The sequence below is a fragment of the Talpa occidentalis genome, unplaced genomic scaffold, assembly GCF_014898055.3.
Source record: "Talpa occidentalis isolate TD23 unplaced genomic scaffold, MPIMG_talOcc4v2.1 talOcc4.14, whole genome shotgun sequence".
Taxonomy (NCBI): domain Eukaryota; kingdom Metazoa; phylum Chordata; class Mammalia; order Eulipotyphla; family Talpidae; genus Talpa; species Talpa occidentalis.
The window spans coordinates 90840949-90855956 of NW_023601433.1; the positions used below are offsets into that span (position 1 = coordinate 90840949).

At 36.5% G+C, this 15008-nt stretch overlaps 1 protein-coding gene across 1 annotated transcript; it reads left to right on the forward strand.

Moving 5' to 3' along the window:
• The first annotated feature begins 4294 nt into the window (after positions 1–4294).
• On the forward strand, positions 4295–14727 carry LOC119244223 (structural maintenance of chromosomes protein 2-like). Its single transcript, XM_037509883.1, has 10 exons — positions 4295–4432; positions 4875–4919; positions 6117–6350; positions 6527–6676; positions 8763–8996; positions 10730–10889; positions 11374–11491; positions 12370–12508; positions 12853–12972; positions 14494–14727. The coding sequence occupies exons 1-10, from the start codon at positions 4310–4312 to the stop codon at positions 14725–14727; spliced, it is 1557 nt and encodes a 518-aa protein (XP_037365780.1). The 5' UTR covers positions 4295–4309.
• The last annotated feature ends 281 nt before the right edge of the window (positions 14728–15008 follow it).

Sequence of the window (15008 nt, forward strand, 5' to 3'; positions counted from 1 at the left end):
AGGGGAGCAGCGGGCGAGACAGGAGAGGTCTGCCGCGCCATGTGGGACCCTCGCCGGCCGGCCAGGATTGAACCCGCACTGCAGAGGCTGTGGACAGCTTCACAGTGCGGCGCTCAACCACCTGTGCCACCAGGGAGGCCCTCTTTCTTGTTTTTTGATGTGAGCCTGTATTGTTACCTATTTTCCTCTTATTACTGCTTTTGCTGCATCCCATACATTCTGGAAAGTGGTGTCCTCCTTGTCATTCAACTCAAAGTATTTTTCAATTTCTTCTTTGATCTCCTCATTAGTCCAGTGGTCTTCCAGTAGTGTGGATTTCAATCTCCATGAAGTGGGAGACTTCCTTGTTTTCTTTTCATGATTTACTTCTAGTTTGATGCCTTTATGATCAGAGAATGATTTGGAATGATTTTGATCTTCATGTATCTGTTGATGTTTGTCTTGTGGCCCAGAATGTGATCGATTGTGGAGAATGATCTGTGCATGTTTGAGAAAAATGTGTACTCAGATTTTTTTGGGTGCAGTGTCCTATAGATGTCTGTTAAGTCCATGAATTCTATGTCTTTATTTAGGGCTCTAGTGTCTATTTTTTGTCTCGTTGATCTGTCCATTGGTGAGAATGGGGTGTTGAAATCTCCCACTATATATGTATTTTCTTTAATGTCTGTTTTCAGAGCTGATAATAATTGTCTAATATATTTTGGTACTCCTTCATTTGGTGAGTATATGTTCATGAGTATTATAGCTTCCTGATGTATTGTCCCCTTGATCATAATGTAGTGTCCATCAATGTCTCTTTTTACCTTTTTTAACTTGAAGTGTAGCTGTTCCTGTCTTCTTTTTTTGGTCCATTTGCATGTAGAATTGTTTTCCAACCTTTTACTTTAAGTCTGTGTTTATTTTTTGTGGTTAAATGTGTTTCCTAGAGAAAGCGGAACGTTGGATTTTGTTTTTTTAATTTGTGTCTCTTTATTGATGAGTTTAATCCATTTACATTTAGAGTTAATATTGATATGTTGGTATCTGTATTTGCCATTTTGTTTGTCTTTTTTGTGATTTCATTCCTCACTTTATTCTGTTCTTAATCATTCCACTGTTGGTTTTGGCTTTAGGACTTCTTGTAGAATTTTTTGGAGTGGGGGTTAGTTGGGGTTGTAATGAATTTCTGGAGTCTGTTTGAAAAGGTCCATATTTTTTCTTCATAGAGGAAGGAGAGCTTTATAGAGTAAAGTATTCTTGGTTGGCATTTGCTGTGTTGAATGAAGTCTGCTGAATGTTACTCCATTCTCTTTTTGCCCGTAGTGTTTGTTCAGAGAAGTCTGAGGTTAACCTGATTGATTTTCCCTTAAAAGTTATCTGTTTCTTCCCCTTGCTAGTTTCATTATTTTTTTTTTTTTGTCTTGGACTCTTGCAGGCTTTACTGTTATGTGTCTTGCTGTAGTTTTCTTTTCACTGTGGTAATTGGGTGTTCTCACTTCTGGCATGTCTATATTCATCTCCTTTTTCATGTTTGGGAAGTTTTCTTCTATTATCTCCTTGAATAATTTCTCAGATCCTTTGTCTCCTCACCTTCTAGAATGCCTGTAACTCTTACATTTCCTCTCTTCGTGGAGTCTGATAATTCTTGAATATTGTCCTCATTCTTCTTCCTTTGTACTTCTCTCTCTCTTTCTTTTATTTCTGGTTCTTTTATTTCTGTATCTTCAAGAGTACTGATCCGTTCTTCCATTTCCTCAATTCTGTTTTCAATGCTTTTCCGAGAGCTCTCTGTCTCCTCCAGTAATCTTTTAGTCTCCTCTTTTTATTTCCTTTCTTAAGGTCTCATTTTCGTTCTTCAATTCATTGATATTTTGTCTCATATAATTTTTTTCCTTTCCGTATTCTTTACACTTTTTAATCATGATGAATCTAAATTTTCTGACAGGCAGAGAAGTTCTTCCATGTCATTGTTGTTGAGTTCTGGTGACTGATTTTCTTTTTGTGGTGTGTCCTTCCCCTGTGGGCTTGCTCGATTATTTATATTTTTCCTTCTCCCTTCTGTTTGCTTTCTATTTAGTTCTGTGCATTGAGATGTTGTGCCACTGGTGTTGGCGGGCGTCTCTTTGGATTGCTTCTTCAAGGGTGTCAGAAACTGTTTACCAGACTGAGACCAGCACTTTAGGCCAAAACTCCACTAGGGTTTTGATGCTGTGGCTGTGTTGCTGGGCTCAGTCTGTTACAGTTCCCTCCCTCCATATTTACTCAGCTCCAGCAGGGAATCAGCTAGTTGGTGATTTTGCTCTGGTCACTAGGTGGCACCAGAGATCTGTACTTGCCAACCTGTGCTTTTCCCCATAGTTCTCTGAGAAACTGGGTGGGGCTGGGGTAGGAGAGCACCTCAACACAGGGGCGGATTGCTCACGCTGGAAGCTGTGTCTGCCCCATGTTCACCTGTTGCTGTGCCCTGAATTCTGCACTCTAATTCTCAATCCCAGGGTCTCAGATCCAAAACACCAGCTGTCACTCTGTGCAGTGCCCACTGTTACGGCAAATCCCATGCCCCAGATCTTATGCCTGGCTCTCAGTTCCAGAATGGGGTCTTGCTCCATGCCTTGTTTCCATTCTTACCCCTGTTTGTATGGCCTGCCCTCTCTCAGAGCCGGAGGGGGGTTTTGGAAACCCTGGCTTCCGACTACTAGGAAGTGGGTGATTTTGTTCTGTTCATTAGGTGGCAGCAGAGATCTTTCCTAGTATCCTTCCAGAACTGTGCTTTTGCCCTGTGGGTCTCCTGGCGAACTGAGTGGGGGTGGCGTGGAATGCCTCAACGGTGTGGGGGTGCTGTGTATGCCCTGTGCCGCGTGGTGTGGGGATCCCCCCCGCCCTGAATTTCACTCTCGGTTTTCAGCTCTGAAGCCCTCAGATCTGGGGCGCCGCGGTAGCCCAGTTCAGTGTTGGCAGAAATGGCGCCTTTTGCACCCTGCTCCAGTGCCCAGGCGCCTGGTTTTTGATAACCCAGTGAGGGTCATTCACCTCAGTGCCGGCTCCCTCACATCTCCCCACAAACCTAGGTCCCAGGGATCTGGGCAGCCACGATCCGCGTATGCTTTTCCAGCGCGGGTGCGCTTTTCCGCGCAAGTTTACTGCCTGGCCTTTGGCTATTTGCAGGTCTCTCTGCGGAGTCCTTTTCTTCCTCCAGTGGCGCCAGGAGCCATTCACTCACCTCCTTGGCGGTTCCCGCAGGATTCTCCATAGTTCCCGGTCTTGGGTTGTTGTGCCTGCAGTAGTTCCTTTCCACTCACTGTCCCACTTGATCTCTAGTTTGCTCTTGTTTTTTGTTGGTTTTTTTTTTTTTTTTTCTCCTTCTTATTGGTCGGAGAGTGCCGGCTTTGTGGGTGGCGGAGGGTAGCAAGGTTCTGAGCTTTCCTCTCTTCTCGTCCTCTTTTATTGTAACTTTCCTCTTTGCGCAGTTTGCCAGAGTCGCCCATTTATCTTCCGTGTCCCGGTTCTCCCAGGGACCTGCCGCTTTTCCTCCCTATTAACCGGTTTTATGGGAGAACTTACTGGTAGCGTTTCTCCACCACCATGTTGATCCTCTCTCCCCTTATAAATTCTATCTTTAGACAACATCTTAACGAAAACTTCTAATTTGAAAACTGTCAATACATAGAAATCAAGGTGGTTTCAAAGAAATAATCCTTGAAATAGGAATTGATAGAATATAGACATTTTTGAAAAAGGTATACTGACAGAATTATCCTTATAATGTTAAAACTGATTAATATTTACTTTTTTCAGAGTGCTTTTCAAAGGATTTATTTTTTTAAGTTCTTAAATGTTATGAGGTATTAGTGATACTGTGGATAAAGAAACTGAGGCAAAGAGAATATTACGTGACTTGTTCAAGTTCTGAAAGCATTGCCACAGTTGAGATGCAAATGTTATGCCATTTTTCATCCTCGTAGACATAAAATATGATTGGTCTCACTTGGAAGAATTTTCAGTAGGCACGGCTGTTGAAATCTGAATGATGTTAGTCTTATTTTTGCCTTTTTAGATTTGAATTTGAAGGAAATCAGGAGGGAGAAATTACTGGCTTCAATTTTTAAAGAGATGTTTTCTGGAAATTCAGTAGCAGAATTTTTGATTTTTAGAATTAGAGGCCAGAAATGTTTCTTCAATGTTAGGATTATGCTGGTATGTACATTTTTATGTACTTCCATTATCCATTTTGGCCATTATTTTGGTAGGGTGCTAAGGTCAAGGCCTTAAATGGTATTCTTAGTGTGAACTTTATGTAGCGCATTGTCGTGGATTCTTAAAATATTATTCAATGTCATTACAGATTTTGTCCATGATAGAAGAAGCGGCTGGAACCAGGATGTATGAATACAAAAAAATAGCTGCCCAGAAAACTATAGAAAAAAAGGAGGCTAAGCTTAAAGAAATTAAGACGGTAATGAAATTTATATAAAATGTCTAAATTTTTTTTTAAAGATTTGTTTATTTATTTATACAAGCACTGGGTACAGTCAGAAGCGCGGAAGGGTGAGAGAATTCACCAGAGCCAGAGCTGGGAACAGAACAGGCAGATTGACGAAATACACTACTGAGGGGAGCAGTGGGCGCAGCAGGAGAGGTCTGTCACGTCATGTGGGACCCTTGTTGGGGGCCGGGGATCGAACCGGAGCTGCAGAGGCTGCGGGCAGCTTTGCAGCCCAGTGCTCAACCGCTGCGCCACCAGGGGAGGCCCTATATGAAATGTTTATAAAGAAGACAGTGATTTTTTTTGACATTGCTTTCCTATAAAGAAGGAAATTTTCTCCTATTCATTTTCCTTAGCCTCCCATGTTATTTTTCCTAATGGTACTTTACATACTTTTTCCTTTATTTTTTAGATACTTGAAGAAGAGATTACACCAACCATTCAAAAATTAAAAGAGGTATACACTATAGATGTGAAGATAACCAATTATAATGTCTCTCAAAATTGGTGATGTGTTCAGGATCAAACATGAGGAATGAATTGTATACTAAACAGGAATTTTTTTTTCTGGGATGAAATAAGGAATAGAATTAGTACTCTGTAACTCAGCCTTCTGCTTTTAGAGGACATGTACTTTATATCTATTAAGTCATAATGATTTTGAAGATTGCTCTTCATAATCTCAGAAAATGATTTGCCATATTTCAATGTTTTGTTGGAGAGAAATAAGTCTAGATTTTCTTGCATAACCAGAATTGACTGGAGTAATATTTCTTGATGATAATGGCAGTCTTCCCTTGTTAGCATGAATAACTCCTAGCATGATTGGGACTATCACTACCATTATTGCTGTCAAGGCATTTGGTGAGTGAAGGTAATGAAACATGACTGAATTTCCTTTAAAATATGTACAGTTCTTGAAGTCATAATCAGTGTTTCAGAAAAGAATGCACTTTCACTGAATTTATTAAATGCTCCTTAAATTTTTGTCCTTCTCAGAGCTATTTTCTGAGTCCATATAAGAGTTTAGATATTATTGGAAAGACTGAAAAATTCTGATCTTGACGCTACCTCTTGCACAATTTAATAGAAAACACTAGGTCAGTAATTTTAACTTATGTTTTATACCTAATTTTGCCAAATTTCTCTAAATCTAGCAGCATGGATGAGTCATTTCACCACTCTGAATTTCTTCATCAGCAAAGTAGGAATTTTAAGTGTTACTGTGTCTGCCCCATAGGGTCCTTATGGAAATAAAGTTTAGTGTATGTGAGCAAAAGCTTTTAAATAGTTAAATGAATGAATGTCTTTGCAGTGTACAACAAAAAAATTTAGTATATCATTGGTGAGTGTGTAGGTTACTGTCTACCCCTTATCTGTGACCATATGTCCGTTTGTCCCAACTGCATAAAATATGTATTAAAATAAATATCCTCGTCGAATTTACTGGGAATGGTTTAATGTTAAATAAAAGCCAGAGTTCTTTTGTTAAAGTTTTTTAAAGTTGATAATCCAAATCCATGATCACTTAAATATAAGGCAAAGTTTATTCTGTCTTGTAAGGAAAAATTGTATGCATGTTGCTGTTTGATTCTTTCCAAGTTTATTTAAATGTGGGTTTTGAGTTATATTATGTTGGTGATTTCTCTTTCAGGAAAGATCTTCCTACCTGGAATACCAAAAAGTAATGAGGGAGATAGAACATTTGAGTCGTTTATATATTGCTTATCAGTTTTTGCTGGCTGAAGATACCAAAGAACGCTCAGCTGAGGAGTTTAAAGAAATGCACGATAGAGTTGTAAAGCTTCAAGAAGAATTATCTGAGAATGATAAAAAAATAAAAGCTCTCAGTCATGAAATAGAAGATTTGGAAAAAAGAAAAGATAAGGTTAGGCATATACATAAGAATGGATAATATACTCTGAAAAATCATATATTATAACTAGAATCTACTTGGCATTGTCTTCCATATTGATTTGTTAATCTTAAGTATGATAACAAAATAGCTTTTTAACAAGCTTACTTGTACTTCACGTAGAAATCATTGGATGCATTTGATTATAGGAAATTGGAGGAATACTACGCTCTTTAGAAGATGCTCTTGCAGAAGCTCAGCGAGTTAATACTAAATCTCAAAGTGCCTTTGATCTTAAGAAGAAAAATCTGGAAAGTGAAGAGAACAAACGTAAAGAACTAGAGAAAAACATGGTCGAGGTAAGCATATAGAAATTTTATTTAATTTCACTAATATGCATTTTTCCATTCTGTCAGTATTTATTTAGTGCTATGGACCAAGTATAGTTGTTGGGCTGGGGAATATGGCAATGTCGACTATAACAAAAATGGACAAAACATTTTCTGGGTCTTCATTCCGTTGAGGGAAATGATGCGAAAATAACTGTGCAAGATGATTTGTTTTATAGTGATAACTGTGATGTAGAGGAAAAAATAAAGCAGGGTAGGGGATTAGGAATATTAGGGTACAGTTTGGAATTTTTAATTTAATAGATATTGAAGAGCTCATTGAGAGGGTGATTCTTCATTGATGACCATAGGAGGTAGAGGTCAGAGAACCATGTAGATAAATTGGGAGGCTTTGGGGACAAATTTCCAGCAGAAGAGCACTAATTGCTCCAGGTCCCTAAGGTATTAGAAAAATAAATAATTGGGCTGCTGGTACTAAGTATAGGGATACAGAAAGGTGATAGGTGTATGATAACACATTTTTGCAGTGTGTACAGTTTCTGAGTAAGAGACAAGGGATGTCACGAGTTGATCGAGAGGATGACATTTTTAATGTTTTAATTAGGCTGTTCTAACGTGTGTGTGGGGGTGTGTAGAAGAACTGGGGTGTAAGCAGTGAGGGAATGAGAGGATTCACCAGAGACAGTGGGGAGCAGAACAGGCAGATGTACTGAAATACACTGCGGAGGGGAGCAGTGGATGAAACAGGAGAAGTCTACTGTGCCATATATGCAGCTCCCTGACTGGGAATCAGACTTAGGCCATAGTGGTGATTGTGCTGAGACTTAACCCCTAGACCTCCAGGGAGGCCCCATTCTGTTTTGAATACAAACTGTAGATAAAAGGAAGAAGCAGAGAATCCAGCTAGTAGTGGCTGCTAATCCAAGTGATAATCCTTGCATAAATTAGTGCAGTAGAAATGGATGTTTTAAAAGTAGTTGTGGTATTTTATGTGTAGTTTAAGAGTAGATCCAACAAGTGACATGTTGGTTGTTGAACAAGAAAGAGAAAAAGACTGAAGGATAACTCCAGATTTTTGTCTTTAACAGTGGGAAATACAGAGGTACTGTTAGCTAAGATGCAGAATAGGAAGAAGTACAGTGTGAATATAATAGGCTATAGGTGCTGTTAGATAGTTGAATATAGGAATTTTGAATGTAGGTTAGTAATACAAGACAAAATGCAAAGTTGGCATGCTCCAGGTCTAAGTGCTCAGGATTACTCCATATACATCATCTCTTCAATGGCTCATCCTGCCCTTTATCTCTTAATTTTTATTTGTTGATCTCATTCAAATCTTTAATTAGCTTAGACATCTTTCCTGAACTTTAGACTCATTTGTCCAACTACTAAATCAACACTTTTATTTGGACGATTAATAAGTCTAAAAGTTAACATAGCCAAAATAGAGCTCTTAAATTTTCCCCATTTATCCAAACCTACATGAGTTACTGAATTTTCATGTCAGTAAATGTCTACACTGTTAACCTGATTGTTCAGTCCAGAAATCCTTGTCCTTCCATAATTTCCCTTTTTTTTTAATCTAATCCCATTTCTAATCCATGACAAAATTCTCTTGACGTTAAAAATGTATCTAGGATACAGCAACTTTTCATCACTGTCATCATGGCTAAACTGGTTCAGACCATCATCTTGAATGAGGCTTACTGTAGTAATTTCCTTCTTAGTTGTCTTTTACTCTTCATTTTTTTTTTTTTTTTTTTCTTGCTGCTCTATCTCTTCTTTCCAGAAGCTAAAATAAAAGTTGGGTCACATCACTCTTGTGCTTAAAATCCCTCAGTGATATTTTAGTTCTTTATTGTCCACATTTGACTATAACGTGAAATGAAAGTATTTCTAGTAGGTAAAATGTACATTTATCCTAAAAACAAGAGAATGAATCTCAAAATAGGAATAAAATATTTAAAGTTATGATGATTAAATTATTTTCGTTATTGTCATGCCCACTTCAAATTGCTATGAAACTTGATGACTTACAGATACATATAAGTAAATGAATTTTTTTAATGTAATATTTCCAATCTGAAACTCTTAGGATTCTAAAACTTTAGCAGCAAAGGAAAAAGAGGTTAAAAAGATAACAGATGGATTGAGCGCCCTTCAAGAAGCAAACAATAAAGATGCTGAAGCTTTGGCTGCTGCACAGCAGCATTTTAATGCTGTTTCCGCTGGCCTCTCCAGTAATGAAGATGGAGCAGAAGCGACTCTTGCTGGTCAAATGATGGCCTGTAAAAATGACATAAGTAAAGCTCAAACAGAAGCTAAACAGGTAAAATTTAAGTACCGTGTGATTGCAGTTTTTTTCATCAGAGAACTTGCTTCATATTATATGCTTTTGTCAATTATAAAATAATGAAAATGATGGACTGTTTACTCAACCACTCTGTAACACCTTATACAATGAAATTCAAACATGCTGATACTAAATATTGGTGATGTTAATTTGTTAAGATGCTGCAAAACATAAAATACTTTTGTAGGTTAACTGAAACTGTAAGTACAATAGTTTAGTCTGTCTGCTGCATTGTATGGAACATTGACAATTAGTCAGTTTATTCTCATCCTTTGCCATCATAAAATTGATGTCTTAAGGCTTTAACAGGAAACCAAAAATGTCCTCTCCATTTCTGTGTCCACTACACCTAGTTTCTGAAACTACAACATCCTCCTTGGAAATATCTCTATCCCCATTCCAGTCTTTAGCTTCCCTAACTCTGATTTCTTAATCTTCAGAGTTTTTTCAGTTTATTGTGATGGCTTCAAATTTGTTCATTTAATGCAACTTAAAGTCTTATGAACACATAATTTGAGGGCAGAAAAGTGTGTGTGCATGCGTACAGAATTATTTATTTATTTATTTATTTATTTAACTTTTTATTTTTTTTTTTTTTTTTTAAATTAATAAATTTTATTTTTATATTTATTTGTTTTTTTAAGATTTATTTATACAAGCACTGGGTACAGTCAGAAGCACAGGAGGGTGAGAGAATTCACCAGAGCCAGAGCGGGGAACAGAACAGGCAGAGTGAAGAACTACACTGCTGAGGGGAGCAGCAGGCGGCAGGAGAGGTCTGCGTGCCATGTGGGACCCTCGCCTGGTGGCCGGGGATCGAACCGGCACTGCAGAGGCTGCGGGCAGCTTCGCAACCCAGCGCTCAACCGCTGCGCCACCAGGGAGGCCCCACGTACAGAATTATTTTTTAAGGAGCACTCATCATTAAAAAAAAAAATACACCTATGTTTTTGTATATTAATCCCATTCAAAGTTTTATATATTTGCAACATTTTTTTTCAAAAATAGTGCTTACAAAAACATATCAATAGCAGAATACTTCAAAGTTTGGTCAGTTATTCTGTTAACTAATTTTATGTGGGGAAAAACCCACTACTGTTCAGTTTCAGAGGATACGCCCTCCTAGCCTTCTTGGTCTCAGAAAACTAGCTCATGGTTTTAAGGAATAGTGCTCAATTATATAAACCTAAGACTCCTGAAATTTCAGAACTTCTAGCAGAATTTTAAATATCAGACCATAGCAGTTAAATTTCTGTCAGTTTCACTTTCCTACATAATTTTATTTCTCATTGCTCAATAAAGCGTCTCCTCTTCTCAGTTATATAACACCCAAATAGATACAAATACAAATGTGCATACCTCAGTGCAAAGGAAGACAAGTAGACTTGTGGATTTTGAGCTTTTTGTTGTGGTTTTAACTGGCTAATGAGTTATTTTTAATATAATTTTTGAACTCTTGTTATTCTTACAAGTATTAAAAATATAGACTTAAATTGAAAATTATTTAATGACTTATGTTAATTAAGCATGTATTGGTTTTGTGCGTGTTTTTTTAGGAGAAAATACTGGGAAATGATTGCTATGTTGAAATACTAATCCAAATGACCTAACAGTTACATTTTCAAGACTGATGTCTTTTAATTTAACCAATCTGAGTCTGGCTAGTACTGTCTACCTCTTATGTAGTTTGTTACATCTTTCTATTACAGGCTCAGATGAAGTTGAAACATGCCCAACAAGAATTAAAGACTAAACAAGCTGAAGTAAAGAAGATGGATAGTGGCTATAAGAAGGATCAAGATGCTTTAGAGGCAGTGAGGAAACTTAAAGACAAACTCGAAGCTGAAATGAAAAAGCTAAATTATGAAGGTTTGCCTTTAAAAACATGTAGTAAATCATTATAAGGAAGTGATTGTTGACAGAAACTAAGTTTAAGGAAATAGCAAGTAGGAAAAAATTTTTACCCTATTAATGGGTGTTAGTGTAATAACTATTCGTAAATAGTCCCCAAAATATCTAGGTATAAAACAGCACTTGGAATTTTTGAAATATCAGTACTGAGATATTAATGTTTATTCAATACCACTTGATGACTCAGAAATAATAGTTGTATATTTCTATAGTAGCATTCAGTTCATGTGTTGTTTCTTGGAATGAAAATTGTGTTATTGAAAATAATGTCTACTTGACACTTGATAGGAATTTGTTAAGTATGCTTTTTATTTAGTACTTATCAGAAATTATTTTGCTACCAAAAATATTTTTGAAATAGAGGTTTCTAGTATTTCCTTAGATCAGAATAGTTGAATTTTTTTAAAACTTCATTTCAATTTACTTATGATTTACTGTTCAGAAAACAAGGAGGAAAACCTTTTGGAAAGGCGCAGGCGGTTGTCTCGTGATATCAGTAGATTGAAGGAAACATACGAAGCTCTCTTGGCCAGATTTCCCAACCTTCGATTTGCATACAGGTAACAGATTTAAACCTTAAATTTTAACATAGTAATAACCAAGATAAACTTTTAGTTGGAAGACAATCTGGAGATGTTATTAATGTTAAGATATTTGTATGAGAATTACTGTTTTTCAAAAAACTGCTCTTCCTTATGTAATGAGCTGTTTCAGATGTTGAATGGGAAAATTATTGCGTAATAAAATGGCTACCAATTTAATCTCAATCCAGTTTTTTTTAATTTTTTTTTTTTTAATTTTTAAAGATTTATTTTTATTTATTTATACAAGCACTGGGTACAGTCAGAAGCGCGGGAGGGTGAGAGAATTCACCAGAGCCAGAGCGGGGAGCAGAGCAGGCAGAAGGATCGAAGTATACTGCTGAGGGGAGCAGCGGGCGGCAGGAAAGGTCTGCGCGCCATGTGGGACCCTCCTCCGGAGGCCGGGGAGCAGCCGGGGATTGAACCAGCGCTGCAGAGGCTGCGGGCAGCTTCGCAACCCAGCGCTCAACTGCTGCGCCACCGAGGAGGCCTTCAACCAGTTTCTTAAAAGTTATTTTATCAATGTTAAATATTAACATTTTAAAAACTTTATGAATTTTTTCCATGGAAAATTTATAGCAATGTATGTATGAATGACTATAGCAATGTATGTATTCTATGTATGACTAAAAACATTAAAATTATTTATTACATTAAAAACAATATACTGGGGAACTTTTGATTGATTTAAAGCAATAACTGACTAGTCATCTGGAACATTCAGTTTTTAAGACAACATGCTTCACCTGTGTTCATGTCAATTAAATATGTTTTCAGAAAAGCTCTTGACTAATAAAGGACAACTTTTTCTATTTTTTCTAGCTAAAGATTGATTTTTGTCAACTTTTCTATTTTAGGGATCCAGAGAAGAACTGGAATAGAAATTGTGTGAAAGGACTGGTAGCTTCCCTGATAAGTGTGAAAGACACTTCTGCAACCACAGCTTTAGAATTGGTAGCAGGGGAGCGGCTTTACAATGTTGTAGTAGATACAGAGGTAAATACAGAGAATTTGTAATTGTTATTTAGATTGAAATATCATGTACTGCTAGAAGAATTGGGTACTTTCTTGATGTTTTAAGTTTCTCCCAAGGTTGCTTATTTTTACATGCTATTCACTCATTTACTTTCTGATTTTATTATTGATTATATTTACTTGTGTTCCAGTGGTGATGTCATGCTTAATTAGGAGTTTTGAATGCATATTATCAATCCTGGGCATTTGGTTGTTACGCATGGAAGGCAATAAAAATTTGATTATGAATTCCTAAACAATCACTCCTTCCATTTGGATATTTTCTGTCATCAATAATTTTTTTTTTCAAATGAACATTGTTTTAGGTTACTGGAAAAAAACTACTAGAAAAAGGGGAATTGAAGCGTCGATATACTATAATTCCACTCAATAAAATTTCAGCCAGATGTATTGCTCCAGAAACTCTGAGAGTTGCTCAGAATCTTGTAAGTCTTTATTTTTTTCTGCATCTTTATTAGAGGACATTAATTAAGAATAGGGGAGTAATCATGTAGAATCAAAAAATACTGTGTTACCATGCTTTAAAAAATTGTAACAAAATAGATTTGGTTTTTATTCAGTTAGATGGAAAGTAAAGATAAATGTCAGACTAGAATTCTTCTTGGTATTTCAGTGTGTAATAAATCTTAAGTCAAACCATCTGACTATCAACTGATATTAAACATGAAATTTCTGATTTCTGAAATAGCTAAAGTTATAGAGCTTAAATACCAGAATTCTCCATGTTTTTGTTTCATGTCAGGCAGCTTTACACTGCCCACAGGGGCAACAATTACGGAAAATATCCATCAGTTTTATAGTCACGAAGCCGATCACTAGGATATCCAGTCAGCTGCTGAGGTAGATCTAAAGTGGCATGCCTACTAGTTAAAAAAAAAAAAAAAAAGATAGATGAGTACAGAAGGTAGATATAAAGGACTAGTATCGCTGTGTGGTATTGGTTAAAAACATAAAGCCAATCATAATGTCCAGCAGCACTATCAGTTTGTTAATGGCACAGGCATTCCAGGTGTGTAAATATAAAGTGCAATTCTATGAAACTGATAAATACATTTGTAATTAAGATACTAAAATATAGTACACTTGCTGAAATTGAGAAATCTTTAATGAAATAATCTCAAAATCCAGTTGTGTCCATAATATCAAAAGGAGGATAAGTACAGAGTAAGTGAAAGGTGGAATTTGGGTTAGTATTTCCTTTGCTTTGAAAAATCACCTTTGGGTGGTCTCCAAAACTTAGAAAGGCACTTCAGCCTTGGGTGAAGTCCTGGCCTCTAAGTAAATTGGAATCTCAAATAACAACAAAAATAGTTCCACTTAGATCTCTTAACCAGATTTAGATAATGGTAACTGTTCTGTCAAACAAATGCTGAACATACCTTACCCAGTGCTACTTTCATTGTGATTTCTGCTGCTGCTCTTAAACTCCATAAAGGATAGTGATACAAAGTTCTTAAGAACAAGTTTTTCTAAAAAGAACAAGTTGTTCTGCTCATCTTAGTTAAAAAGGAAAAAGGGCAGAGACAGACATTATTACCAGGATAAGAGAGTTGTATCAAAACAAAGGGATGAGGGGCTAAAAAATTTTTAAGGGGAGCATTTTTTGCAATTGTGTTAACTCGATCCATTGCTGTGCTTTAATTAAAGTAGTATGCAAATAGTCCATTTTTAATTCAGAAAACTTGGTAGTGGCTCCTACTTAGTAGAAATTCTTGTAATGCTTGGTACTTTCATTGTGTTTTACTTACTAGTAGATCTTTCAGTGTTTAAACATGAAATTTTTTCCCCTAAACTATTGAATTTTCTGTTAGTATTTTTTAAATTTCAAAAGTAATACAGTACTAAATATAGATTATTTTAATTTTTATTTTAATTCTTTGTGGTTTATAAATATATTTGAAGGGAGAGGACAAGTATAAACTGTGACATAATCTATTTCCTTACAGGTTGGCCCTAACAATGTTCATGTGGCTCTATCCCTGGTTGACTACAAACCAGAACTTCAGAAAGCAATGGAATTTGTCTTTGGAACAACATTTGTTTGTGACAGTATGGACAATGCAAAAAAAGTGGCTTTTGATAAAAGGATAATGACTAGAACTGTAACTCTAGGAGGTGACATATTTGATCCTCATGGGACATTAAGTGGAGGTAGGTTTTATATTATTTTGTCCTTGTAATCCTGTGTGGGCAATAGGATGGGGGGGGCTTTCTTTTTCATTTTATTATTTTAAGGAGAATAGTGGAGTTGGTGGTTTAGTCCTAATCTTTGGTTAGAACCAGGACTAAAACCCAGGTTTTATGCTTACAAGCAAATAATCTAATTCCAGTATCTTGATGGAAATCTAAGGATTGAATTTATACTTTAAATACTTACCACATGACACATAATTAATATTGATAATCATACAGTGTCTTTTTATACCTCAAGGAATTCAGTCTAGTAAAAAATCCTGTTTCT